The 24,720-nt window shown below is 49.4% G+C and overlaps 2 protein-coding genes, 1 long non-coding RNA gene and 1 pseudogene across 4 annotated transcripts in view; 2 read left to right on the top strand and 2 right to left on the bottom strand.

Annotated features, from left to right (window-relative positions):
• The window catches only part of LOC116075170 (HLA class II histocompatibility antigen, DO beta chain), an 8,066-nt gene extending 4,113 nt beyond the window's left edge, over positions 1-3,953 (bottom strand). The window contains exons 1-2 of the mRNA XM_031348194.1: positions 3,801-3,953; positions 1,794-2,063 (exon numbers count right to left, since the gene is read on the bottom strand). Coding sequence (XP_031204054.1) covers positions 1,794-2,063; positions 3,801-3,891 — 361 coding nt within the window. The 5' untranslated portion in view covers positions 3,892-3,953. The remainder of the gene's footprint in view (positions 1-1,793; positions 2,064-3,800) is intronic.
• An 861-nt stretch (positions 3,954-4,814) lies between these two features.
• Positions 4,815-5,837, top strand: LOC116074805 (annotated as a pseudogene).
• A 9,902-nt stretch (positions 5,838-15,739) lies between these two features.
• Tap2 (transporter 2, ATP binding cassette subfamily B member) overlaps positions 15,740-24,720 on the bottom strand; it is a 13,297-nt gene continuing 4,316 nt past the window's right edge. For both annotated transcript variants that reach the window (XM_031347984.1, XM_031347985.1), the window contains exons 4-12: positions 24,569-24,699; positions 23,928-24,133; positions 20,420-20,617; positions 20,147-20,275; positions 18,207-18,395; positions 17,914-18,087; positions 17,592-17,751; positions 16,948-17,084; positions 15,740-16,511 (exon numbers count right to left, since the gene is read on the bottom strand). In XM_031347984.1, coding sequence (XP_031203844.1) covers positions 16,332-16,511; positions 16,948-17,084; positions 17,592-17,751; positions 17,914-18,087; positions 18,207-18,395; positions 20,147-20,275; positions 20,420-20,617; positions 23,928-24,133; positions 24,569-24,699 — 1,504 coding nt within the window. In that variant the 3' untranslated portion in view covers positions 15,740-16,331. The remainder of the gene's footprint in view (positions 16,512-16,947; positions 17,085-17,591; positions 17,752-17,913; positions 18,088-18,206; positions 18,396-20,146; positions 20,276-20,419; positions 20,618-23,927; positions 24,134-24,568; positions 24,700-24,720) is intronic.
• Positions 19,779-21,220, top strand: LOC116075050. The gene is made up of 2 exons (XR_004112398.1): positions 19,779-20,293; positions 20,453-21,220. It is a non-coding gene; the product is annotated as an uncharacterized LOC116075050 (long non-coding RNA).

Raw genomic sequence — 24,720 nt, 5'->3', positions numbered from 1 at the left:
TCACAGTGAGAACAGGAGCGTCCATAGGGACTGTGACCACCCTGATCTGTCACAGCGAGGACAGGAGCATCCATAGAGACTGTGACCACCCTGATCTGTCACAGTGAGGACAGGAGCATCCATAGGGACTGTGACCACCCTGATCTGTCACAGCGAGGACAGGAGCATCCATAGGGACTGTGACCACCCTGATCTGTCACAGTGAGAACAGGAGCGTCCATAGGGACTGTGACCACCCTGATCTGTCACAGCGAGGACAGGAGCGTCCATAGAGACTGTGACCACTCTGATCTGTCACAGCGAGGACAGGAGTGTCCATAGAGACTGACCACCCTGATCTGTCACAGCGAGAACAGGAGCATCTATAGGGACTGTGACCACCCTGATCTGTCACAGTGAGGACAGGAGCATCCATAAAGACTGTGACCACCCTGATCTGTCACAGCGAGGACAGGAGCATCTATAGGGACTGTGACCACCCTGATCTGTCACAGCGAGGACAGGAGCGTCCATAGGGACTGACCCATCTCCCAGACCAGCTAAATAGAAGCTGGAAATGTAGGGTACCTAACACTATAGACTGAGAAGCATATTGGATGTCCACAAGGAGGATTTAGACTCTGCCAGGTCACCCCACAGTCACCCCCTGTATTCACAGGTACACCAGTTCTCAAGGACCCTGAGAACCCTGAGGTTCTAGAAGGGAGTGGAAATATCTAGTTTCTTTGGAAACTCGGTTAGGTCAGATGATGTTTTTCCAGGGCAGACAGATGGAAGGATGTTTTGCTGAAGCAGACAAGTGAGAGAAAGCATGGTTTGGGGAAAGAATATGAATATGACCCCAGAGACAGTTGGGGGAGGCTCTGGCATTGGTTCGCCTTGCCATGCCTCACTAGTCTTTGCTGACAACGCCCTAGCATCGGTTTGCCTTGCATCGCATGACTTATCTTCACTTGTCATGACTGCATAGAAAGTAACTTGCTAAGGAACTTCTTATGATATTCTTGCAGCCTCTTCCTGTTTCCACAGACTCAGGCCAAGTGGCAGAGCCTTGTGGTTTCTTCTGGATCAAATTGCCATTGTTAATTCATGAATGGGGATCGCCAAGTGGACTGGGCTGCCACTGCTGATTCCTGTTGGCCTTTTGCTAGAGGGCTGGACTGCTGGCGATGAAGAATGGAAGAGCCCCCAAAGAACTACTTCTAAGCAGGTCTACAAACCCTGTTTCCTAGTAACCTTTCCTTTCCATTACCTCTGGTGGGTGGTGGGCTAGAAGGGAGGTTGAAGCTTTTAAGAACCCTTATTTTAAAAGATTTGGGGGCTGGAGAGATGGCTCAGTGGTTAAGAGCACTGACTGCTCTTCCAGAGGTCCTGAGTTCAATTCCCAGCAACCAAATGGTGGCTCACAACCATCTGTAATGGGATCTGATGCCCTCTTCTGGTGTGTCTGAAGACAGCTATGGTATACTCATATAAAGAAAGAAACAAATCTTTAAAAAAAAATAAAGTAGGTTTTGAAAAATTTAAGCCAACAATTCACAGCTGAGGACAGGGTCTAGGCACAGGCCCCCAAGCCTGATGACCTGAGTTCGATCTCTAGGATCCTCATGATGGAAGGAGAGAACCAACTATCTCAAATTGTCCTCTGACTTCCATATGTGCACTGTGGCGTGCATGTAACACACACAAACAAACAGTAGACAGACAGATAGATGATAGCCGTAATTTAAAACCTTTTTAAATACCTATTGCAAGGTTCTCATGGAGAACCCCTAGACCCCACCTTCACCCACCATTTCTCTCCACGGTGAAGGGGGCCCCCAGCTTGTACTTCTGCCTGCAGACCATGTTCACAGCGGCTCTGCTCGTCTCCAGGAGATCCAGGCGTTTGTTCCACTGATCAGCATCAGGTTCCCCGAGCTCCGTCAGCGCCACAAACATCCCCAGGTCGCTGTCGAAATGTAAATACTCCTCCAGGTTGAAGATGAACCTGACCAGGAAGCGAACCTTTTCTGTACCATTGGTGAAGTAACACTCCGCCTTTGCCTGAATCACAAAATCCTCTGGAAACCATAAAAGGATTAGGAACCAGCTGCACCTCTGGGGAAGCCTGTACCTGGGACACTAAGGCAGAGAGCAACGTGCTCAAAACCACAACAGTAAGAGACGAAGTCACAGATGTCATTTAATGCTTAATGGCATTTATTTAAAATGTGAACAGGGAAAACAGTTTGCAGGAGTGAGTCTGTCCCGTTCTATCCTGTGCCCCCACCCGACAGCCTAGTCCCCACCCAGTCCCCATATCATCCATCCATCCCCCAACCCCTGTCTCCCCCACCCTAGTCTCCCCCATCTCCATCTCTAACCCCCTTGTCCTTCCTCCCCATCAGTCCCCCACCCCCTCCCCACCCTGCTTCCCCACCCTCACTTCCTGTCTTTCCCCTTCCCTGGTTCCCCTCATCCCTGTCCCTGTCCCCCTACAGTCCTTGTGTCCTCCTTTCTCCCCCATCCCCATCCTCCCTGTCCCTCCTCCCTCCCCTGTTATTCTCCCCCACCCCTTATCCAACATGTGATTGCTAGGGATTGAACTCAGGTTTGGCAGCAAGTGGCTTTAACCACGGAGCCATCTTGCAGCCCATTCTATGTTTCTGAACACTACACTTGTGTTAAAGGCAAACTTGGAATGGTATTCGTGGGGTGGGAAGAAGAGAAAGGAGGTAGGACAGGAGAAGGATGTCTTGTGATGATGGCGTGCTGTGGCTTGGTTCTGTGCACTTGAGAATGATAAAACGGGCAGACCTCCATGAAGCAGCTAAGCTGAGACTTGAAGGATAATGGCTTTCATGCTTGAGCTGTGGGGTCTGCTCATTGCTAAGCTCGGCACTCTCCTCCAGGAATGCTCAGCCTCCTCCCGCCCCAGAATGACTTCCATGACCCTCCAGGCCCCTCTGAGGGCCACTGAGGTCAGATGAGGTGCCAACCTCCAGTCCCTCAGTGTGTCTACCCTTCTCTGTTCCCTCTTTACAAGCTAAAGAAAAACTATGTGGGTTTTCATCATCATTTAAAACTCCGTGCTGATTTTTTCTTCCCATTTGTCAAATGGGTGTGATAAACACAGAGTGGTTTTTGTTCTTAGAGAAAAATGATGCCCCTCCCCAGGCTTGTTCCTCTTCTGTGTTTAATGAGACTCTGACGTTAGAGGGGAGTCTTCTTAGCATACCACATCCTGTTTTCTGCTCACAACCTTGCATTTCATGGTCTAACAACGCTGGCATAGCCCATCTCCCTGGCGAAAAAAAAAAAACCAAGTTGCACACAGCAACCTGCAGCCAGAGATAATTAATATACTCAACTTGTCTGAGCTCTTAACTTCCCTTACACCTCAAGACTTCTCAGAACGAGGCTGAATGTTAACCAGGAGCTTAATAGTTGATGAGAGACGTTATTTCCAATTTCACCTGAAAGCCGTAACAGGAGTAGATGCGCTTAGAGGAGTCTCGGCTGCTCAGACTCCAGCTTCCAAGGCTCTAGTGTCCGATGTTGACGCACAAGGAACCCAACAAGGGAAAATGTCCCCTTCCTTCCTCCCTCCCCCAGCATCTGTGTCTCCGGTATGGGAAGACCTTTGCAGGCAGTTCATCACGGGTGCTAAGGAGGGGCACAAGAGCTTCCTGGTCAGTGGGGGGAGTCTAAAGTCAGGGCCACTCTAGTCTGAGACTTTGGTCTACAGGGAGTTGGGGGGAGTTAGCCCCATGCTAATTCCAGAAAACACACCCAGAAACAAACCCTTCTGTTCTTACCTGGGGGGTCTCTGCCTTCAATCATAAAGGAATCCAGCCTCATGAGGCTCACCAGCAGAGCCACAGCCCAGGGGGCCCTCCCGGCACCCATTCTGGAGGGAACAAAGGGACGGTAAAGAGACCAATACACCTCTTTAGAATGGAGCTGGCTTCCACACAACTGAAAACAAGATAGATAATTATGCAGCCTCCCTGAGATTGGGACCATCTTCAGACTGTTAGCCAATCGAGAGTGAAGAGCTTGCATCGCTTGTTGCTAGGGAGGACACTCTGATAACACTGTTATAAAAGCCAAGACGTCAGTGTTGGCTGTTAAAGTGTGGGCAAGTGGACCAGGATCAGGAGAGGAAAGTCTATGGAGTATGAGGTCCTAGAACAAAGTAGGTTGTTTATTGTGTCTTCTGCCTGTCCTGGCTTGGTAGGGTCCCTGAGGCATTCTGACCAACAGGTCTCTCTTCCTAGAGAGCGGCTGACATCGACAGCAGACGCTGCTGAACAATGTGGACGGTTTTGTGGATTGTGGCTGAAAGGGGGTCGATGGCCTGCTCATCGGCAAAAGCAGAAGATAGCTATGCTGTGCCTTGTATGCCAGGCAAGGAGAGGAGGGAGGAGGAGGAAAACAAAGACAGACAGACAGACAGACAGAGATGAAGGGAAACGGAATTCTCAAAAGAATAAAATCATGCAAATATACTGATAAAGACAGAACGTAAGGAAGCATTGGGGGCCAAGTCAGCAAGATGGCAGGATGCGAGTCTATAGAACACATTAGCTGGCAGAACTGATGGCAGGATGCGAGTCTATAGAACACATTAGCTGGCAGAACTGATGGCAGGATGCGAGTCTATAGAACACATTAGCCGGCAGAACTGCCAGTCCACCCGTGAGTGCAGCCTGAGCTACAGAGGGAGACCCTGGCTAATGACACTGTGCTGAAAACACATGGGAAAAGAAGTATAAATTAATCGATCAGTTGACCTCTGCCGCCTTCTCTGTCGCCGTGACGAACACCACAGCCAAAGTCACTTGTGAAGAAAAGGGCTTTATTTCACCCTACAGCTTACGGTCCATCATCGCTGAGAGAAGTCAGGGCAGGAGCTCGGGGAGGAACCTCGAGGCAGGAATGAAAGCAGAAGGGAGCTGCTTACTGGCTTGCTTCTCAGCCTGCTTGCTTAAACTAACCAAGACTATACCTCCTACAGTAGGCTGGGCCATCCATTCCACATCAATAAATAGTCAGTTAATCTTGCTGACAGACTCGCGGCCATGGGCTGTGTGACCCAAGGGCACAGAAAAGGTGCGGGTTCTGGGCTTCGTGCGCACGAGAAACACCGTAAGGGCGCCGCGTGCCTGCGTGCTGTGGACTTCGGGGAGTGGCACGGCTACTTTAAAGGCATTGTAAAGGACATCATTCTTGACCCTGGCCGCGGTGCTCCCCTCGCAAAAGTAGCCTTCCGTGATCCCTACCGATTCAGGAAGCAGACAGAGCTGTTCATTGCAGCAGAAGGGAGCCACGCTGGACAGTTTGTGTACTGCGGCAAGGAAGGCCCAGCTGAATATCGGCAATGTTTTGCCCGTGGACACCATGCCTGAGGGTACTGGTTGTCTGTTGTCTGGGGAAGCCTGGGGACAGGGGCAAGCTGGCACGAGCCTCCAGGAACTATACCACAGTCCTCTCCCACCACCCAGAGACCAAGAAGACCCAAGGGAAGCTGCCTTCAGGGTCCAAGAAAGGCATTTCCTCTGCCAACAGAGCTGTTGTTGGTGTCGTGGCTGGTGGAGGCAGAATTGACAAGCCTATCTTAAAGGCTGGCGCGCCTACCACAAGTACAAGGCCAAGAGGAACTGCTGGCCACGTGTGCAGGGCGTGGCCATGAATCCTGTGGCGCATCCCTTCGGAGGTGGTAACCACCAACACCCGGCAAACTCTCCACGATCAGAAGAGACGCCTCTGCTAGGCGCAAAGTGGGTCTCACTGCTGCCCGTCGGACTGGACGGCTACGTGGAACCAAGACTGTATAGGAGAAGGAGAACTAGAGCTCAGGAGCTAATAATGTATGTCCTTTAAAAAATAGTCAATTAAAAGAAAATGTCCTATAGACTTGCCTAAGAAAATCTGATGGGGGCATCGTCTCAATTGAGGTTGCCTCTCCCCAGATGGCCTAGCTTAGGTCAAGTTGACAAGTGCACGTGCACACACACACACACACACACACACACATGCATGCATGCAGAAGGCAAAATTAAGCTGTATACCTACCAAGGTAATTTAATGACATGTATATTATGCATGGAATTGTGTCCTATTGATATGTTTGAATACATGCATTTTTAGCATCTAAACAAGGCCTTGTGAGCAATGGCCAAAGATTTGAAGTAACATCGTCCAGCTACCTGTTTGTTCTGTAGGCCCAGAAAGCGATCTATGAAAGCTGTGCTTTCCATTTCAAAATGAATGCATTTATTAAATATATATCAAGTAAAATAAATAGAATAAATAAATAGCCAGTAGCAGACAGAGAGAAGCAGCAGGTAATTTTTTTTTCAAATCCTATTTTTAAATAATGGTTCTTAAACCCTTTAACCTCTCTTGTAGCCCACCACCCACCAGAGGTAGTGAGAAAGAAAGGATACGGGGAAAGTGGACCTGTTTAGAAATTGTTCTTTAGAGCAACTCCCATCTGGGTTGTCAGGAAATCAGCAGTTCAGTTCACAGGACAGCAGTGGTAGCTCCATCCATTTGCAAACACTTCACAGACACGCCAGCAGTCCAGTTCGGTAGAGTCAGGAGAGCAACAACAGTGACATGACCTAGCAGAGACAGCCAGGCCTCAGCCTCGACTTGAGTCAGCAGGAGGGACCCGGAGGAATGCCAGGAGAAGTTCTTGGCTGTGTCTCTCTCAGGGAAGCAAAGGTCAGCAAAGACTCGAAATCAACAAGAATTGCACAACTAGCTCTATAAGCAAGCCAAGCTCAGCCTGCGCCACTGTCCGTCAAGTCCTTTTTATACTCTGTCCACACATCAGTGTCCTCCACGGGTCTTGCCTTAGTACATGCATCTGTCTCAGCTGACATCACTCTGCCAATCAACCCAAGGCCTTGGAAGCAGCAACCACCAGCAGCACAGCACCACAAGCTTTTTGGTGCGTTTCTCTCTATGGAGTCCCGACAAATGCAGCTCAACTACGCAGTGTAAAGTGGACCAATACATGCGTGTTGTTAGCAAAGAATCCTTCATCACGTGTCCTCACACAGGCTCGCTTTAACAGAACTTCCTCTCGAAACGTTCCTTCAGGAGTCTGATTTAGCCTTTCACCCCCGTGTCCACTCTAACGAAACGTTCCTTCACGTGTTTGCAACACACCATCCAACACAACTACCTGACTTTCCACAGAACCCTTAAGTTTCCACTTCAGGTTGATAGCAGAAGGCCATCTGTGGGGGCTCAGAACACACAGCAGAGAAGGCAAGCAAAGGGAACACACCAAATGGGTCCCCAAGAGACATCGGCTGGGGAAGTGCACTGAGGCAGCCAGCCAGCTGGAAGTCCGGGTCAAGAGAGCTCAGGGTGGAAGAACCCCCAACTTCCCAGGCCCCACCATGGCATCTTTACATTATGTGATGAGCAATAGAAACCATGGTTAGAAACGGTTCACCTTCCAGATGTTCTCAAGGACACTGTGTCTCTAATACCTTTAGCTCTTTGATGTTTTCCTTCCCCCTGTGGCAAGTTGGAGGCCAGCCTGACCCAGGACCCAAAGTTTTGGAGGAGACACAGGAGGGGCCTCCTCTCTCCCAGAGTCCACTTCCAACGAGCTTAAGCAGCACCTCAGAGTCTACCAATGTAACATGCATCGCACCGCTGACAGGCACGTCCATGAAATAGAGCCTCACGTAGCTATACGATTTCAGTGTGAAAGTAACTTTCAGAGGAGTTGATTTAGAGAGCTGTTATTTGGGAAAATGTGAAGCAGGAATATATACATTTATATATCACAGCTTATACATCACAGCTCTCTATTGCTGCAGAGCCAAGAGCAAGTCGGGAGGAAAGTGTTATTTGGCTCACAGATCTCCGTTAAATTTCCATCTCTTAGGGAAGCCAAGGCAGGAACTCGAAGCAGGAACCTGGAAGCAGGGACTGAAGTAGAGGCTGTGGAGGAATGCTGCTTGCTGTATTGCTCACCATGGTTTGCTCTGCCTGATTTCTTTTTTTTTTTTTAAAGATTTATTTATTTATTTTATGTATATAAGTACACTGTAGCTGTGCAGATGGTTGTGAGCCATCATGTGGTTGCTAGGAATTGAACTCAGGACCTCTGCTCGTTCCGGCTCCACTTGCTCCAGCCCAGACACTGTGGCTGTCTTCAGATATCCCAGAAGAGGGCATCAGATCTCATTACAGATGGTTGTGAGCCACCATGTGATTGCTGGGATTTGAACTCAGGACCTTTGGAAGAGCAGTCAGTGCTCTTAACCGCTGAGCCATCTTTCCAGCCCTCTGCCTGATTTCTTATATCTTACATAACCATGGGCCACCTGCCCCCCCCCCGTGACACCTCCCACAGTGGGCGGGGCTCTCTCACATCAATCATGAATTAAGAAGATACACCACAGGCTTGCTCAAGGCCAGTCTGGTGGAGACATTTTCTCAACTGAGGCTGCCTCTTCCCAGAAAACCCTAGCTGTGTTGTTGACAAAATCTAACCAATACCACATATTCACTTAAACAAAGATTAAATCTCTCCAGAATGATGAGCCTAAAGCTCAGAACCGGATCTTCTGGCCAGACAGGGAGTGGTGGAGTGAGCAGTTCCTCCTCTTTGAATTTTCAACTACGTTAAAATGTTGCCTGTTTATAAATTTTAAAAGAATAAGAGAAAAAATGTTTACAAGCGTTCAAAGACTTTTGTTCCTAAGTCAAGTCCACCTTGCCCACGCGTGAGACCCTGCCGGGTTGGTGACTGTTTCTGAACTTGTTTTCTCGTGTTCAGGATTGGGATAGTAACACCCGTCCCATGAGGTTGTCTTGAATAAAGTAGGACTATGTATGTCTAGCCTGGGTGCAGCCATAGCATTCAGAAAGTGCCCAGGGTATTCATTCCTGGGACTATTTAGTACAGTTTGTGAGTCCCCAAAATGACCCAGTGTTTTACACGGCCACCAGATGGCACCTGACTCACACTGCTCTACCCTAGCTCACTCAGCGCTGGAATAAGGACTACTACACATTCGCTCCTGGGGATCCATGAAGGCGGTTGACCTGTGACCTCGAGGCGAAAGGTCATCCCACCGAGCAAAGCACTGAGGACTTCAGGCTCGACGCTGTTCTCAACGGAGAGTAGGACAGACTGGGGAGCTGTCCAGATGTCTAGATGTTCCAGAGAAATCTACAGAGCTTTGCTAAGACAGCCTTCCCTACTTGTCATCCCACACCAAAAGCTCAACTCAGAATAGATCAAAGATTTTGATCTAGCTACAGGAAATACCGAAAGCCTTAGATCATGGGCAGCAACTGGAAAGGCTACTGTCGCCCTGGGAACAAAAGGAAGAATTAAAACGTGGGATTGTATCAGATTAAAGAGTTTCTGGGGCTGGTGAGATGGCTCAGCAGTTAAGAGCACCTAGTGCTCTTCCAGAGGTCCTGAGTTCAATTCCCAGCAACCACATGGTGGCTCACAACCATCTGTAATGAGATCTGATGCCCTCTTCTGGTGTGTATCCAAAGACAGCTGCAGTGTACTCATATAAATATAAAATAAATAAATAAATATAAAGAGTTTCTGAAGAGTCAAAGAAACAAATAGAATGTGGGAGGAGCAGAACAGGAGAGAAAGCCTTGACAGTTGTCTGCCTGTCAGGAGACCAATACCCAGAACAGAAACAATCTCAGAACATCAGACACTAAAAAACAAATAACCCAACCAGTAAACGGAGACACATCTAGATGAAAACTTCTTGCGGTGCCAGGGAACCAATCCCAGAGCCTCCCACAGGCCAGGCTAGTCCTGCTCCATCCCCGCAACCCAGAAAAGAACCTGAAGAAGCGTAGGTGGCCAATGGAAAGCTCACAAAGGAGGGTGGGAGGTTAATGGAGCACATGGGACATAAAGATGAATGGAAGGGGTTCTATGAGCCTGGATGCAGGCTAGCCAATGAAAACTAAGCCTTATGAACGTGCCACAAGGAAGCCTGGTACTTCTTCGGGTGCTAACTTTAAAGATTTTTTTATTAAAGTTCAAGATTTTTAGCCCTAGGGAAGTTGAGACACATACAAATAATAATTAATAAATGAAATATGATAAAGAGAACATTTTAGCTACACTAACTACATTTTGTCTCAGTCTGGCTACCAAGAAAAGAAAGTAGACAGGGCTGGAGAGATGACGGGGATTAACAGGACTTCCTGCTCTCCTAGAGGACCAGGGTTCAGTTCCCAGAATCCACTTGACAGCTCACGGCCCTCCGTTATTCCAGGTCCAGGGGATCTGATGCTCTCTTCTGGCCTCTGTGGGCATCAGGCATGGACAGTACACAGACATGCCCACCAAATAAAAATTAACATCTTTTTTTAAAAGAAAGAAAAAGAAAATGCAGCTCTTGGGAGAAGGGAGTAGGAGTGGGGGGTTCTCCGTGAGTTCGAGAGCAACCGGATCTACATGGTGAGACCCTGTCTCAAAAATCAAAAAGAAAAAACGAAGTGTTGTGGTGCAGCAGCAGGTGTTCATACACTGCTGGTGGGAATGTGAGCTGGTCCAGCCACTGTACGTATGGAGTATGGTGTAAGTATGGAGACTCTGTAAAAGGCCAAAATTAAAAGTACAACAGGACCCAGCTGCACCACACCAGAACATACGCTGGAAGGGATTGAAGGCAGCGCACAGCAGACACCTGAAAAATCACACTTATTGCAGCACAGCAGGTAGGTTATAGAACAACCCACACGTCCATCAACTGGCAAAGAAAGAGAATGGGGTGTGACACACAATGCAGCTTGGTCCGTGCATAAGGAACAGAGTCGTGACAGGTGCAGGAAAATGGGAAGGATTGAGGGTGTCACCCAGAGAAAAAATGACAGTTTTGTAAGCAACAACTCCCCCATGTATTCTCTCTGTGAAATTAAAACAAACACAGAAACAAAGACGGGGGGGGGGGGGGCGACTCTGAGTGATGTCGTTGGAAAAGGAGGACACACGAGGGTGTCAGGGACTTGTAGGCATAAATGTTTTGCAACCTACTTTTAATAAGGGTTCCACCTCTCCTCTAGCCCACCACCCAGCAGAGGTAGGGGAACAGAGAAGTTACTAGAACGTGGGGAGTGGACCTGTTCAGCAATGGTTCTTTGGGGGCGAGCCCAATCTTCTCTGACAGCAGTTCAGTTTTGTCGCAAACACCAAGTATGACTTAGCAGCTGCAGCCCGGTCCTTTCCCCAGGCGTGAGCTGGCAGCTGTAGTTCAATCCTGAAGAAGCCACCAGGCTCGCCAACCAGCCTGAGGCAAGGCCACCAAAGTGCCAAGCTGCCACAGGAACCTCACGAGCAGTTCTTAGGTGAGTTTCTCACAATGGCAACATTACCACAAGTGGAGTTCAACAACACTGTGTAAGGAGAACCAATACATGTGTGTCCTTAGTGAAGAATAGAGAGGTGGAGCAAACCAAACCAATGCTCAGCGCTCCTCCCCTACTGTCGGTGGGGTCATATTTATACCCCTTCATCAGAGGTCCTTTCACGTGTCTGCTGTAGCAAAACATCCTTTTATCTGTGTCTGCTTCAGGAAAACAGTCTTTCACATGTTTGCTTTAGCAAGACATTCTTTCACCTGTGTGCCTGTCTTAGTCAGGGTTTCTATTTCTGCACAAACATCATGACCAAGAAGCAAGTTGGGGAGGAAAGGGTTTATTCAGCTTACACTTCCAAATGGCTGTTCATCACCAAAGGAAGTCAGGACTAGAACTCAAGCAGGTCGAGAAGCAGGAGCTGATGCAGAGGCCATGGAGGGATGTTCCTTACTGGCTTGCTTCCCCTGACTTGCTCAGCTTGCTTTCTTATAGAACCCAAGACTTCCAGCCCAGGGATGGTACCACTCACAATAGGCCCTCCCACCCTTGATCTCTAACTGAGAAAATGCCTTACAGCTGGATCTCATGGAGGCATTTCCTCAAGGGAGGCTCCTTTCTCTGTGATAATTCCAGCTTGTGTCAAGTTGACACACAAAACCAGCCAGTACAGTGCCCCAGCGAAGCATCATTTGGCATAACTAGCTTTCCAAAGAAACTAGAAGTTTCCACTTCAGGGGCTGAATGTGATTGAAGTGTGTTATATGCATGGATGGAAATGTCTAATGAGGGCTGGCAAGACAGCACCATGAGTAAAGGCACTTGCTGCCAAGGTTGATGAGCGGAGACCAATCCCTGCAACCTGTAGGTAGGAGAAAACTGACCAACTGAAGCAAGTTGTTATCTGCTCATGTACACACACACACACACACACACACACACACACACACAATCACATGCATACCTTAAGTAAATATGATAAAAAAATGTTAAAAAGGAAATGTCACAATCAGACCCATCTATGGTAAGTTTAGTATACAGAAATGTTTTAGAATAAAGCTGGATAAGAAAGAAAGAAACTGGAGGAAGCTGGAGCAGAAATTATACACTGGGGAGAGCAGGGGGCATGGGTGAAGAAACTGCTAATGAACAAGAGTCACTGATACCTGTGATTGGTTGACAAGGCCACCCTGGAAGGTTTTGGTCTGTGTGTTTGGGGAGCAGTTTTTGCTTCCCCTGTGCCTTGCTCATCCAACACCAACATCCGTTCTTCTTGAAACCTGGGTGAGCATCTTTAAAATAATACACCAGGGGCTGGAGAGGTAGCTCAGTGGTTAGGGGCACTGGCTGCTCTTCCAGAGGACCCGGGTTCAACATACACCCTACACCCCACACCACCTCCACTGCCCCAGGCTCCTGTTTGTCCCAGCTGTATAACCAGAGGGAATGACTTCCAGATGTTTTATATCTGTGAAGACATGGCCATTATATTGGCTTTTTTTCTTATTTTATTTTATGTAAGGAACGAGAGAGAGAGAGAGAGAGAGACAGAGACAGAGAGAGACAGAGAGAGACAGAGAGAGAGAGACAGAGACAGAGACAGAGACAGAGACAGAGAGAGAGAGAGAGAGAGATTGTGGCTGAACTTGCGTATCTGAAGGTCAGAGAACAGCTTGTGGGAGTTGATCCTCTCCTCCATTATGTGGGTCCAGGGGAGTAGGGGAGTGAGCTCAGGTCATCAGAGTTTGCAGAAAACATCCAATCACTGAAACTTTGTTGTTGTTTTTTTTTTTTTTTTTTTTTTTTTTTTTTTTTTTATCTTATGTCTGTGGGCGTTTTGCCTGGGTGTACGTCTTCCTACCATGTGAGCGCAGTGCCTATGTGGACCAGAAGAGGGCGCCAGATACCCTGGAACTGGAGTTACAGTCGTGACAGTATAGGTACGAGGAATTGAACCCTTAACAACCATTGAGCCATCTCTCCAGCCCGGCTATATTATTTTTAAAATGCTCTCTTAGATCTCAAGGGGAAAAAAAAAATACCAGAGACTCCTCACTGCTCATCTTCCATGATAGGCTATAGCTTACCTAAGGTAAGAGACAAAAGAATTCCTTCCTCTTATAAAAAGGGACATTCTGTGGGAGAAGGAAGGACTCTGGGTAAGGCTTCTCTCTGCCCTAGGGGGTGGGTGGGTGAGAGGCTGTTGTGAATTCTCGCTCTCCTGCTGCGCCACGCTGCCAGGCTGGGAGCTGACCACGTGCTGGCAGGCTCCTGCTAGCGCTGGAAAGCACCTGCTGTTTCCAGGAACGTCTAAGTTTCTCTTTCCTAGAATGGGACTGTTCCAAGCCCAGCCCTTCCAGTGCCAGAGAACTGAACGCCGTCTAATTCTCAGTTCTCCAACAGACTCCCTATTCACGGTCTGTGAGCCCGGGCTCTGTGCCAGGCCAAAGACACAAACCCTAATGAAAGAGATATGCAGCTTTCCCCCGGGGAACTCCGGATTAGAGGACAAAGAAGTGGGTGGGCAGAGCAGAAAGGAGGTGAGACACAAGCCCTTGTGACTTGGCCTCCTGGAGGGGCCCCTCCCAATTGGGGGTTTCCTGGAGACTCCTCGATTAACTCCAAGATTAACTCAAGATTAACTCGTGAAGTGCTAGTGGGAAAGCAGAAGGGTAGCCAGGGAGCTCGCTGTAGCCTGGGCTGGCAGGACCAAGAAAGGGAGGGAGGGCGGGGCTGTGTGTCGGCAAAGGCTCCAGGCCCAGAAGCAGGTCATAGACGTGGCACCCTCCAGAAAGATTCCCTGCCTTCCTGACCAGCAGGAGATGGGAGGCAGGGGGAGCGGGGCCCGCGGGTAGGACTCCTGACAGAAACCTCTCTCTAAGGCTGTGAATGGCAGCTGCCATCAAGGGGCGGAGAATCTACAGGCTTTGGAGCTTCCGAAAGCCAATGGCTTCACTGGGTCTGATTTGAGTTAGAGAATCTGGACAGGAGCTAGAATTATGTTCAGAATTCAGACTCTAGGCCCCAACACCAACTCCAACAGTGGCTAACCCTGTGTGGTGGTTACTTTCAAATGTCCGCTTGCAGGCTGGAGAGATAGCTTGGGGTTTAAAAACACTTGCTGCTCTTGCAGAGGACCCGAGCCGGATTCGAACCCAGCACCTGCATGCCAGCTCACAGTCACTTTAACTCCAAGTCAGGGGATCCAATGTTTTTAAAGTCCATTTGCCACTACTTAAAATTACCAGGCGGTAGTGCTTTTAAATGAGAAACGTCACCCATAGGCCCAAGTATTTGAATATTTGGTCCCCGGTTGATGGCTATTTGGGGAAGTGATATGGCCTCTCTGGAGGAAGTGTGTCACTGAGGGTGGGGGTCGAGCATTTGGAGACTGGCTCCACTTCCAATTTGCTCTCTGCGCCCTTTAGGGATAGAGATGTGATCTCTCAACTTCCCGCTCCTCACCAGCCATTACAGACTCTCCCTCTAGAGCCACAAGCTACAAACGCCCCCCTCCTCTAGCTAAGCCAGGGAAAAGAGTTACTTGCATGGGGTTGCCCTGTGGGCGTGTCTAGGGGTGAGGAGAATCTCCTTGACTGTAGTTAACTTACATCAGGTTGCCCTGTGAGCATGTCTGGGGGTGAGGAGAATCTCCTTGACTGTGGTTAACTTACATGGGGTTGCCCTGTGAGCGTGTCTGTGGGGGAAGGGGAGGGGGGACAGCACCAGTCCCTGGGCAGGCGGTCTTGAACTGTGTGAGAGCTGACTGAGCATAAGCCTGCCTGGCTTATGAGCAGCAACCGCTCTGGTTTCCCGCTGCCCTTCTCTGGCTGTGAAGTGTTACTTGGTTAGAGATGACTTCCCTCCCTGTGGGGCTATGATGGAGACTCCTGAGCCTTGGGAAACAACTCTACTCTCTTTGAGCCCGGTTTCCCCACTCATGAAGTGGAAGTGATTGGGAAAGTGGAAGCAGTAAATAAGCTGACCGTTGGGAGCTCAGAATAAGGATTAAAGACACACTCGGGAACCACTTTGCACTAATGCAAGCAGGACCATGCAAAGTGGTCATCTCTGACTGCACACAATTATACTATTAACACTGTTAGGAGCTGAGTTTTTGCCCAACAATGCTTTAGTCTTCCTGACGAACACAAAATATCAGGTACACAACAAAGGCCTGGTGTTGGTGGTGCATGCCTTTAATCCCAGCACCTGAGAGGCAGAGGCAGGTGGATGTCTGAGTTTGAGGCCAGCCTGGTCTATACAGTGAGTTCTAGGACAGCCAGAGTTATAGAGAAAGATCCTATCAAAAAAAGAAAAAGAAAATACACACACACACACACACACACACACACACATCAGATACTGATATGAACAAGGAGACAGAAAGGCAGCATGTTTATTCACACCTTGTTGATGATTTGCATATCAAAAGACAGGAAGGGTTTAATTTGGCTCGTGGTTTAAGGGCCCGTACAGTCAGTCATAGCAGAGAAGGCAGGAATCGAGAGGCAGCCAGGGAGCAGAAAGAGAGAGAGATGCTTGCTGGTCTCTTTTCTGCAGTGTGGAACCCCAGACCTCGAGGTAGTCCCACACACAGTGAGGGGGTCTTCCCACTGCAGTTAACCTAACCTAGAACTCCTTCATCCACAGACATGCCCAGATGTTTGCCCAGATGTTGACCGTGATTCTAGATGCTGTTAAAATGTCAGTCAATAATAGCCATAACATATATTAAGGAAAAACATTATATGTATATTTATTACATTTATTATTTTTTATATTCAGCAAAAATAATGTTTCTAGAACCACAAACCACCCACTCCACCCAGTGCCCACCCCATCCCCCGGCCCCACCCACCCATCAAGACCACCAAAACACGCAAAGTCCAAAACGGTCCCAGTCTTTGTCCTGACCCTCGGCTCTGGCACAGTCTCTGTGGGTCTGATCCGGGCCACGGTCCTGAGAGGCCTCACGCCTCCAGCCACTGCTGTACCAGGTGAGCGTAGACATCCTGGCTGTCCTTGAGCTGGTCATGCTCCACCAGCCGCCCCTGCTTGAGCACCAGGACTTGGTCAGCGTTCTGAACCGTGTGCAGCCTGTGCGCAATCACCAGCATCGTCCTGTCCCCCTGTAATCTCCAGGCCTGTAGCTGCAGAGGACAGATCACAAGACTCAAAGGCCAAGAAGGGGACACAGCAGCTGGGCCGTCCCTGTGACTCAGGCTAAAGAAGGTCCGGGCTGTGCAGGGGGCCTCAAAGGGCAGGCGATAGGGGTCTGCCCTTCTCCATGGCCGTATGGCTGCCACAGGGAGAGGTAGCTATGAAGGACCAGATACCCCACCACCACCAGCATTCTCCATTCTGGAGATAGTTAATCTCCACTGCCAACAACCTGAGAAAGCCCAGGACACAGGCAAGGCACAATCTTTGAGGGTTTGGTCCAGCAACAAAAGTACCCCTAACAACTCACAGCCCAGCCAAGGTGCAGACACGCTCCCCGTCTGTGGGACGTCAGCCCCGCTCACCGGACCTTGCAAGCATATCCCTTAGATTCCACTGTCCCCTGCCCTCCCTGTTGGTACTCACGGCCTGCTCACACTGGGCGTCCAGGGCACTGGTAGCCTCATCCAGGATGAGGACCCGTGGGTTCCGCACAAGGGCCCGGGCAATGGCCAGACGTTGTTTCTGTCCCACAGCTAACTGGCCCCCTTTCTCCCCGATTTCTGAGGAAATCAGAGAAAAATCCCCTCCTGAGACACACGTGATCAGAAAGCACCCCTCCCCGAAGCAAAGGACAATGTGTTCCCCGGTCTGCTTCTGTCAGCCAATCAGGAGGCAGGAAAGCCTGGCGGGCGGGGAGATGGAGGTGGAGAATGGAAAGTGGGAACGGAGGGAGGAGCAACGACGATACAAGCATCACCCCAAGAATAAATCCCATTATCTGGTGTGTGTGTGTGTGTGTGTGTGTGCGCGTGCGTGAGCCTGTGCATGAGCCTATGCGTGTTTGTGTGGGGGCATGTGTGCGTATGTATGCGCGTGGGTGTGGGCGCGTGTGCGGGGCAGAGATTATTCCTAGTCTGTTTTGTTTTTTGTTTTTCCTTTAAAAAGCATAGATTCCAGAGATCAAACGCAGGTCCTCATGCTTGCGTCGATGCACCTTATCGAATAAGCTCTCCCCCAGTCCCATTTTCTCCTGCCCCTGCCAGGGGGGGCTGGGGCCCTGTAAGTACCTGTGTTTATTCCATTAATCATCTCCCCTATGAAGTCGTCTGCACAGGCCGCCCGGGCAGCTGCCATCACTTGAGCGTCCTCACAGTCCCTCAGGCCATAGGCGATATTGTCCTTGACAGAACCGGAGAACAAAACAGGCTCCTGCCCCACCAGAACCACCTGCGCAGAGCGGACAGGAGCAAAGAACTGGTACCTCCCTCTCTGCCCCTCCACTTCTTTCCTCAGGATGGACACCCCCCCGCGCCTTCCCTCCCAGGGGCTGCCCCATCTCCCCTTCATGCTTGCTCCTCCCTCCCGACCCCTCTCTGGCGCCCCTCCCACCTGGCGGTGCAGGTAGTGGTGATCATACTCAGCCAGGGGCTGGCCATCCAGCAGCAGCTGGCCCCTGGTGGGCTGATACAGGTTCTGCAGCAGGGCGGCCACAGTGCTCTTCCCTGACCCATTGGGTCCCACCAACGCTGTCACCTTTCCAGGATGCAGGGTGAACGTCAGGCCCTAGGAAAACAGGAACGAGTTCAGGGCAGCTTCCCAGAGAAAATGATGTTCAGGCTGCGATGCCTGACCACTGCAGCAGAGAGAGAGGTCCAGACCCCACGGGGGTCTCCCTCAGATACCTGGAGCACGGGCTTCTCGGGGCGACTGGGGTACGAAAAGGAGACGTCTTGGAATTCCACGCGACCCTCCAGCCTGGGAGGAGCCAGGGTCCCAGGCTCCGGCAGATTTGGCTTTCGGTCCATGTACGAAAATACCTTTTCAGCGGCACCCACGTTGCTTAGCATATCCCCATACATGAATATCAGATTCTGGAAAACAAGAACGGACTCGTCAGGAAGCCAGGTCCCTTACTTAGCGCCTCACACACTTTACCCACATCCTGACCTCAGCCGGTCTCTCCTCCCCTGCTCCTTACCCGCACAAGAAGAACCTCTACCTTTTAGTGAATGATTTCAGGGAGGGAATGTTGGAGTGATTATTTTAGTTAGAGCGGAGGGTGGCTCTGTCTCTGTTCATCTGAAACAGTTTTGGCTACTTAGCACAGGCTAACCTCGAATGTCACATCTTCCCTCAGTGTCACAGGATTACACACTTGTGCCACTGTCCCCAGAGTAACTTTAGTGGATTTTTGAAAATATGCAGAAATATTTCAGTGTTCTGATTTGCAAATGAAAAGCAGTGAAGTCCACACAGCCGGGGCCAAGATCCACAGCTTTCGCTCACTACTGTGCACCCTGTGTGCCTAGCATCCTCTTGCTCCAGACAGGAGCAATCACTGGGGCCAGCTCGCCTTTGGAATCATCAGAGAGCTTGGCACAGCTCTCCAACGTGAAAGATGGTAAGGAAGTAACTGGGAAAATTATGTCCAACGCCCAGAGCAAAGGAACTTTTTTTTAAGTGATCAAATAGAAATAAATAGTTAAATACCCTTTCTAATCAAAGTATACTATTAAGTACTACAATAGTGGATGAGATTAAGTCTCTCGATTGATATATCCAAATTATAAGCGAAGGAACTACAGAGAGCACTATTTTACAACCCTGATAATTTAACAAATGCAGGCATTAAGCATCAACACCAAGAGAGTCAGATATGTTGTGTCTCCCAGAGAAAGAACACAGCCATAACTAGAAAGAGGGAAGCGCTGGGTCTTAAAGTTTCCAGATTTATGTACCAGTGGATAGGAAATAGTTAGAAGAATAATACTGCAGAATAATATTACAAATAAGAATACACAGAACCCAGGCCATAGGGGGACAGCACGGGACAAAAATATGCATTCCTTCAACTAATAGCAAGGTGGGAACTTTAAATCAGTAGACACAGAGATTGGAGGACAGCTACCAATCACAGCGTGCGTACCTGCGGCGCTCTGGACATCAACCAATCACAGCGTGCGTACCTGCGGCACTCTGAGCACTGAGTGCACAGGATGAACTTAAGGAATCGCTTTTTAACGACACTTGGACTGCATACTCAAGATATCTATATTCTAGAGGTGCACACTGAAATATCTACAGATGAGACTCTGATGTCTTCAATTTGTTTTAAAATAATATGATGGAGTTGGAGGCAGATCAGTCACTGCAGGCGGTTGGGGTAGGTTAGGACTAAGGTTAGATTAAGGCGTGGGGTAGGGTTTAGTTTGAGATTGCAGTCAGGGACGAGATCAGTCGGGGTGGGGATGAGATATCATTATGGCCATTTAGAATTGAGGTTGTTTACATGATGTTAGGGTTAGTGTTAATTTAGGATGGAGTCCAGCTAGGGTTAGAGTTGGTGGTGGCTGGAGTTAGGGTTTGGGTTATTAGGGTTAAGGTTATGATCATTGTTAAAGCTGATGAGTTACCTGAAGATTTATCATAATGGCTTTTTTAAAGCATGTTAAAAATTATCCATAAGAAAATTAGCTAGGTTTTTGTTGGTGGTGGTGGTTTTTGTAATTTTTTGTTTGTTTTAGCGGGTGGTTTTTGTTGTTGATATTGTTAAACAAATAAAGCTCATGGTCCAGAAGCCCAGATTGAAACACAGAGCATCTCCGGAGCGCGCCTCACTCACCCGGACGTGGTGCCCTACTTCCTCCTGATACAGCAGGAAGGAGAGCAGGCCGCCCCGGGTGACCTCCCCAGCTAGGATCTGCTGCACGCCACAGTTCAGAATCAGCACCTGCATGCCCAAGGCCATCACCTGGAAGGAAGGACAGAGGTGAGCAAGTCCCCAGTCCCTGCACAGCTCTGGTCCCCTAAGCCTTTGTGGTCCGGCTCCTCATCCCCTCCCCCTCCCTCCTCGGGCCCTCGCCCTGCGCCCCGCGCCCTGCACAGGTCACCTCACCCTCCGTATGACTAAATACAAGTCTTTTTCCAGGTCTCGGCGCCACCACAGCTGTCGACATCGCTCCAGGGCCTCCTTGTAGCGGATGACTTCCTGCTCCTCTGCCCCAAAGCTTCTGACAGTCTGCAACCCTCCTACGGCCTCGCGCACCACCTGCCCTGCCTTGGCCACTTCATCCTGGATCTTCTTTAGCACCGCCTGGAAACAGGGGGCAGCGGATGGACGGACAAACCAGTGAATGAGGCAGAACGCAACAGCAGGGGCTTCCCTCCAGCAATTCACTGCCCGTGCCTTTCTTTCCAGAAGGAATATTTTCGGGGGGCGGGGGGAGGAAGGAGTGCTGGGGAGATGGCTCTGTGGGTAAAGTACTTGACTCAGTGTGCCTCACACACACTCACAGGGTACGTGTGCACCTCACACACGCACAGGGTACATGTGCACCTCACACACAAGCACGGAGCACAGGAAGTAGGGAACACACGTGAATTGTTGAGCTCTCACGGTTAAGCACTGTGGGACATGGATGGGTGCTATTCTGTTTAGCTTTCATTTGAAGTGAATTCTTGCACCTGATGTCATGTGAGGAGAGAAACAGAATAGTCAAGAAAGATGGAGATCTGGCTGCCAAGGTGGCTCAGCTATTTAGAGAGCATTGCCGCTCTTCCAGATGACCAGGGTGCAATCCCCAGCACACAAACTGCGCTACACAAACACCTGTAACTGCAGCTCCAGAGAATCACAGGCTGTCGTCTGGCCACTGCGGGCACACACACACACAAATAAATGTGTAAATAAAATAAATCTTTTGTTTGTTTGTTTGTTTGTTTCTCGAGACAGGTTTTCTCTGTATAGCCCTGGCTGCCCTGGAACTCACTCTGTAGACCAGGCTGGCCTTGAACTCAAAAATCCACCTGCCTCTGCCTCCCAAGTGCTGGGATTAAAGGTGTGCGCCACCACCGCCCCACTAAATCTTTATGTTTTAGAAAGATGGAGAGGTAATTCAAAATGGATCAAAGACCTAAATATAAAAATTAAAACTGTAAAAACTCTTTTTATAAAAAGATTTAGTGTGTGTGTGTGTGTGTGTGTGTGTGTGTGTGTGTGTGTGTGTGCAGGTAAGTACAGGTGCCACTGAGTCCAGAAAAGGCCATTGGATAGCTGGCATATGGGTGCTGGGAGCCAGATCCCAGTCCTCAGCAAGAGCAGTAAGGGCTCTAAACCACAGAGCCATCTCTCTAGCCCCAATTAACTAGATCTGACAATGAATTCTTGCATTGGACACCAAAGTGCAGGCAACAGAGACAGATAGGACCTGTCCATGTGGCACAGGACCCTGTCCACAGTGAAAAGGCCGTGAAGCTCATGGCCGTCTTTGTAAGTCACACATCAGACGAGCAACCAAAGCAGTTGCTGTCCCGGAATGGCAGCTGGCCTGAGTCACCCTAACTTCACACAAGACTGTTTTCCCTCAGGAAGGCTGGGCTCAGCAGATCCTTTGCCTCCGAGCATAACCGTTATCTGCTCAGAGTTAACCACAAGTCCCAGCTGCAGTGTGGGTGCCATCTTAGTGCCCGGGTTCTGGGTTGAGCCGTTTCTGACTTGTGGTGAGTCTGCCAGTGCCTCAAGGCCAAGATAACCACAAACCAACTGCTCCGGGTCACAGGGACACTGGGCACAGCCTGACTGCGTGCAGAAACACCCCCACAGCAGCAGTCCCTGGGAATTGCCCTGTGCTCAGCTTCTCTGCTGTCTCTGCTGCAGCCATACTCGGTGTCACTAATCAGCCCTCTCTGGATGCCTTTCCCGTCTTGGTGAGTCTGTCAGAGCCCACTGTCCACATGCAGCACAGGACCCTGTCCACATCCCTACCCACATGTCCCCAGCCTACCCATGCAGTCCCCAGCATGACAACTAACATCTGAGATATATGCAGGATACATTTTAAAAATACAGTTTTAAAAATGTAAAGACTACCTTTTAAAAATCCAACATGTTTTTTTAAAAATGGAAAAATGGGCAAAGGAATTTCTCTTAGCCAAAGAGCCAAAGAGTAAACAAAGGATGGATATGCCTCCAAAGAATGTGTCAAATGTCCCATAAGCACATGAACACACATGAATGCTTAGAAAAATGCACATCGAAGCCACAATAACCCACTGCACCACATTGTGTTGCAGGGGATAGTGACTTTTATTCAAATTAAAAAATAAAATAAAATGACAATGTGTCGTTTGGGAAGAAAGTGTGGAGAAATCAGAAGGCTTGTGCTCAGAACTGTGGCCCAAAAGTGAGCAATACGGTGAGTTTCACATCTGTGTGTTTGCGAGACAGACACACACACACACACATACACACATCCAGTTATGTATGCTGAGGGGAAAGGGAAAACTTTCTAGGGCTGGAGAGATGCCTCAGTGGGTAAGAACACTGGCTGCCCTTCCAGAGAACCTGGGTTCTACTCCCAGCACCCATGTGGTGGCTCACAACTGTCTGTAACTCCAGTTCCAGGGGATCTGGCGCCCTCTTCTGGCCTCCTCAGGCACTGCACACAGATGATGTCCATGCATGCAAGCAAAACACCCACACACATAAAATAAAAACAAATAAATGAGTGTGAACTTCCTAAGATGTCCCTCACTCTAGTTCACAGTCATTTGTGGGAAGGGCACAGACAGACTCTGAGAAGCTCACGAGAAGGCAGAAAGGCGCCCGTTCACCTTCCTCTTCACCACTTCTGCCTATAGACCCAGTGGGCCACCAACCTCCTCAACTCAAATGTCTATCAATGAATGACTGAACTAGAAAAATATGGTACAAGCATACGATAAGCTGTAGGGGCCGAAAAGAGGTGTTCTATCTGTCTGTCTGTCTGTCTGTCTGTCTGTCTACCTATTTACCTGTCTATCAATCTATCCATTGATCTATCTACCTACTTATTCATCCATCCATCCATCCATCCATCCATCCATCCATCTATGTATCTACCAATCTACTTATTTGTCTGTCTCTATCTACCTACCTATAAACCTATCCATCCATCTATCTATCTATCTATCTATCTATCTATCTACCTTCCTACCTACCTATCTACCTGTTTATCTGTCTGTCTGTCTGTCTACATACCTATCCATCAATCCACCCCTCCATCTTTCTATCTACTTACTTATCTGACTGCCTATCCACATACCTACCTATCCATCTATCTACCTACCTATCTACTTATTTATGTCTGTCTGTCTATCTGCCTATCCATCTATCCATCTATCTCTCTATCTACCTTCCTACCTACCTATCTACGTACTTATCTGGCTGGCTGGCTACCTGCCTACCTATCCATCCATCCATTTATCTACTACCTAGCTACCTATCCACTCATCTATCTATCTACCTACTTACCAATCTACTTATTTATCTACCTACCTATCTCTCTCTCATCCTGGGATTAGCAAATGGGAGCACATCTCTACACTTCGGCCTTCTCTCAGGGCACTGTGACATGCACACATACCTGATGGCGGGGGTTGTACACCTTCTCGGCTGCTATTGTGAGAGGCAGGTCCAGCAGGGATAGGAAGGTGAGTCGGGGTGACACTTGGAGCATGAAGAAGTAGAGCCCCACCACCTTCACCAGGCTCCGCAGCAGGATATTGGCATTGAAAGGGAGCCAGCGGCTCATCAGGGAGGTGTCAGAGCTCAGCCTCGAGTTCAGCTCCCCTGGGGAGGACAGAAAGGATGATGAAAACCCACCAGGCAGAAACCCAAAAACTCCCTCTGGGTCTCCTAGCTGACTCATCCCCTCAGTCTTTACAAAGAGACTGGGCTAGACCTCTACTGTGCTCTAAAAGAAAACTGTCAGGCTCCAGCAGGGAGGCAGATGGGAGAGTAACTGAGGACTCCAGGAGAGGCCAGAGCATCCACGACCCAGATGGCTCCAGCAGGGAGGCAGATGGGAGAGTAACTGAGGACTCCAGGAGAGGCCAGAGCACCCACGACCCAGATGACTCCAGCAGGGAGGCAGATGGGAGAGTAACTGAGGACTCCAGGCGAGAGCACCCACGACCCAGATGACTCCAGCAGGGAGGCAGATGGGAAAGTAACTGAGGACTCCAGGAGAGGCCATAGCACCCACGACCCAGATGCCAGGTTCACCTGTCTTGGTCTCCTGGAAGAATCCAAGGTCTTGGCGCAACAAAGATGAGAAAAGCTGCTCTCGTATCCGCAGGTTGATCCTGGACATGGTGAAGAGGAAGGAGCCTCCTCGGCAGCCTGCAGAGAGGGAGCTGGGGGCGGGGCGGACGGGG

The sequence above is a fragment of the Mastomys coucha genome, unplaced genomic scaffold (assembly GCF_008632895.1).
Source record: "Mastomys coucha isolate ucsf_1 unplaced genomic scaffold, UCSF_Mcou_1 pScaffold3, whole genome shotgun sequence".
NCBI classification, from domain to species: Eukaryota; Metazoa; Chordata; class Mammalia; order Rodentia; family Muridae; genus Mastomys; species Mastomys coucha.
The sequence above is the reverse complement of the archived record's forward strand: the minus strand, read 5'-3'. Positions and strand labels throughout refer to the sequence as shown.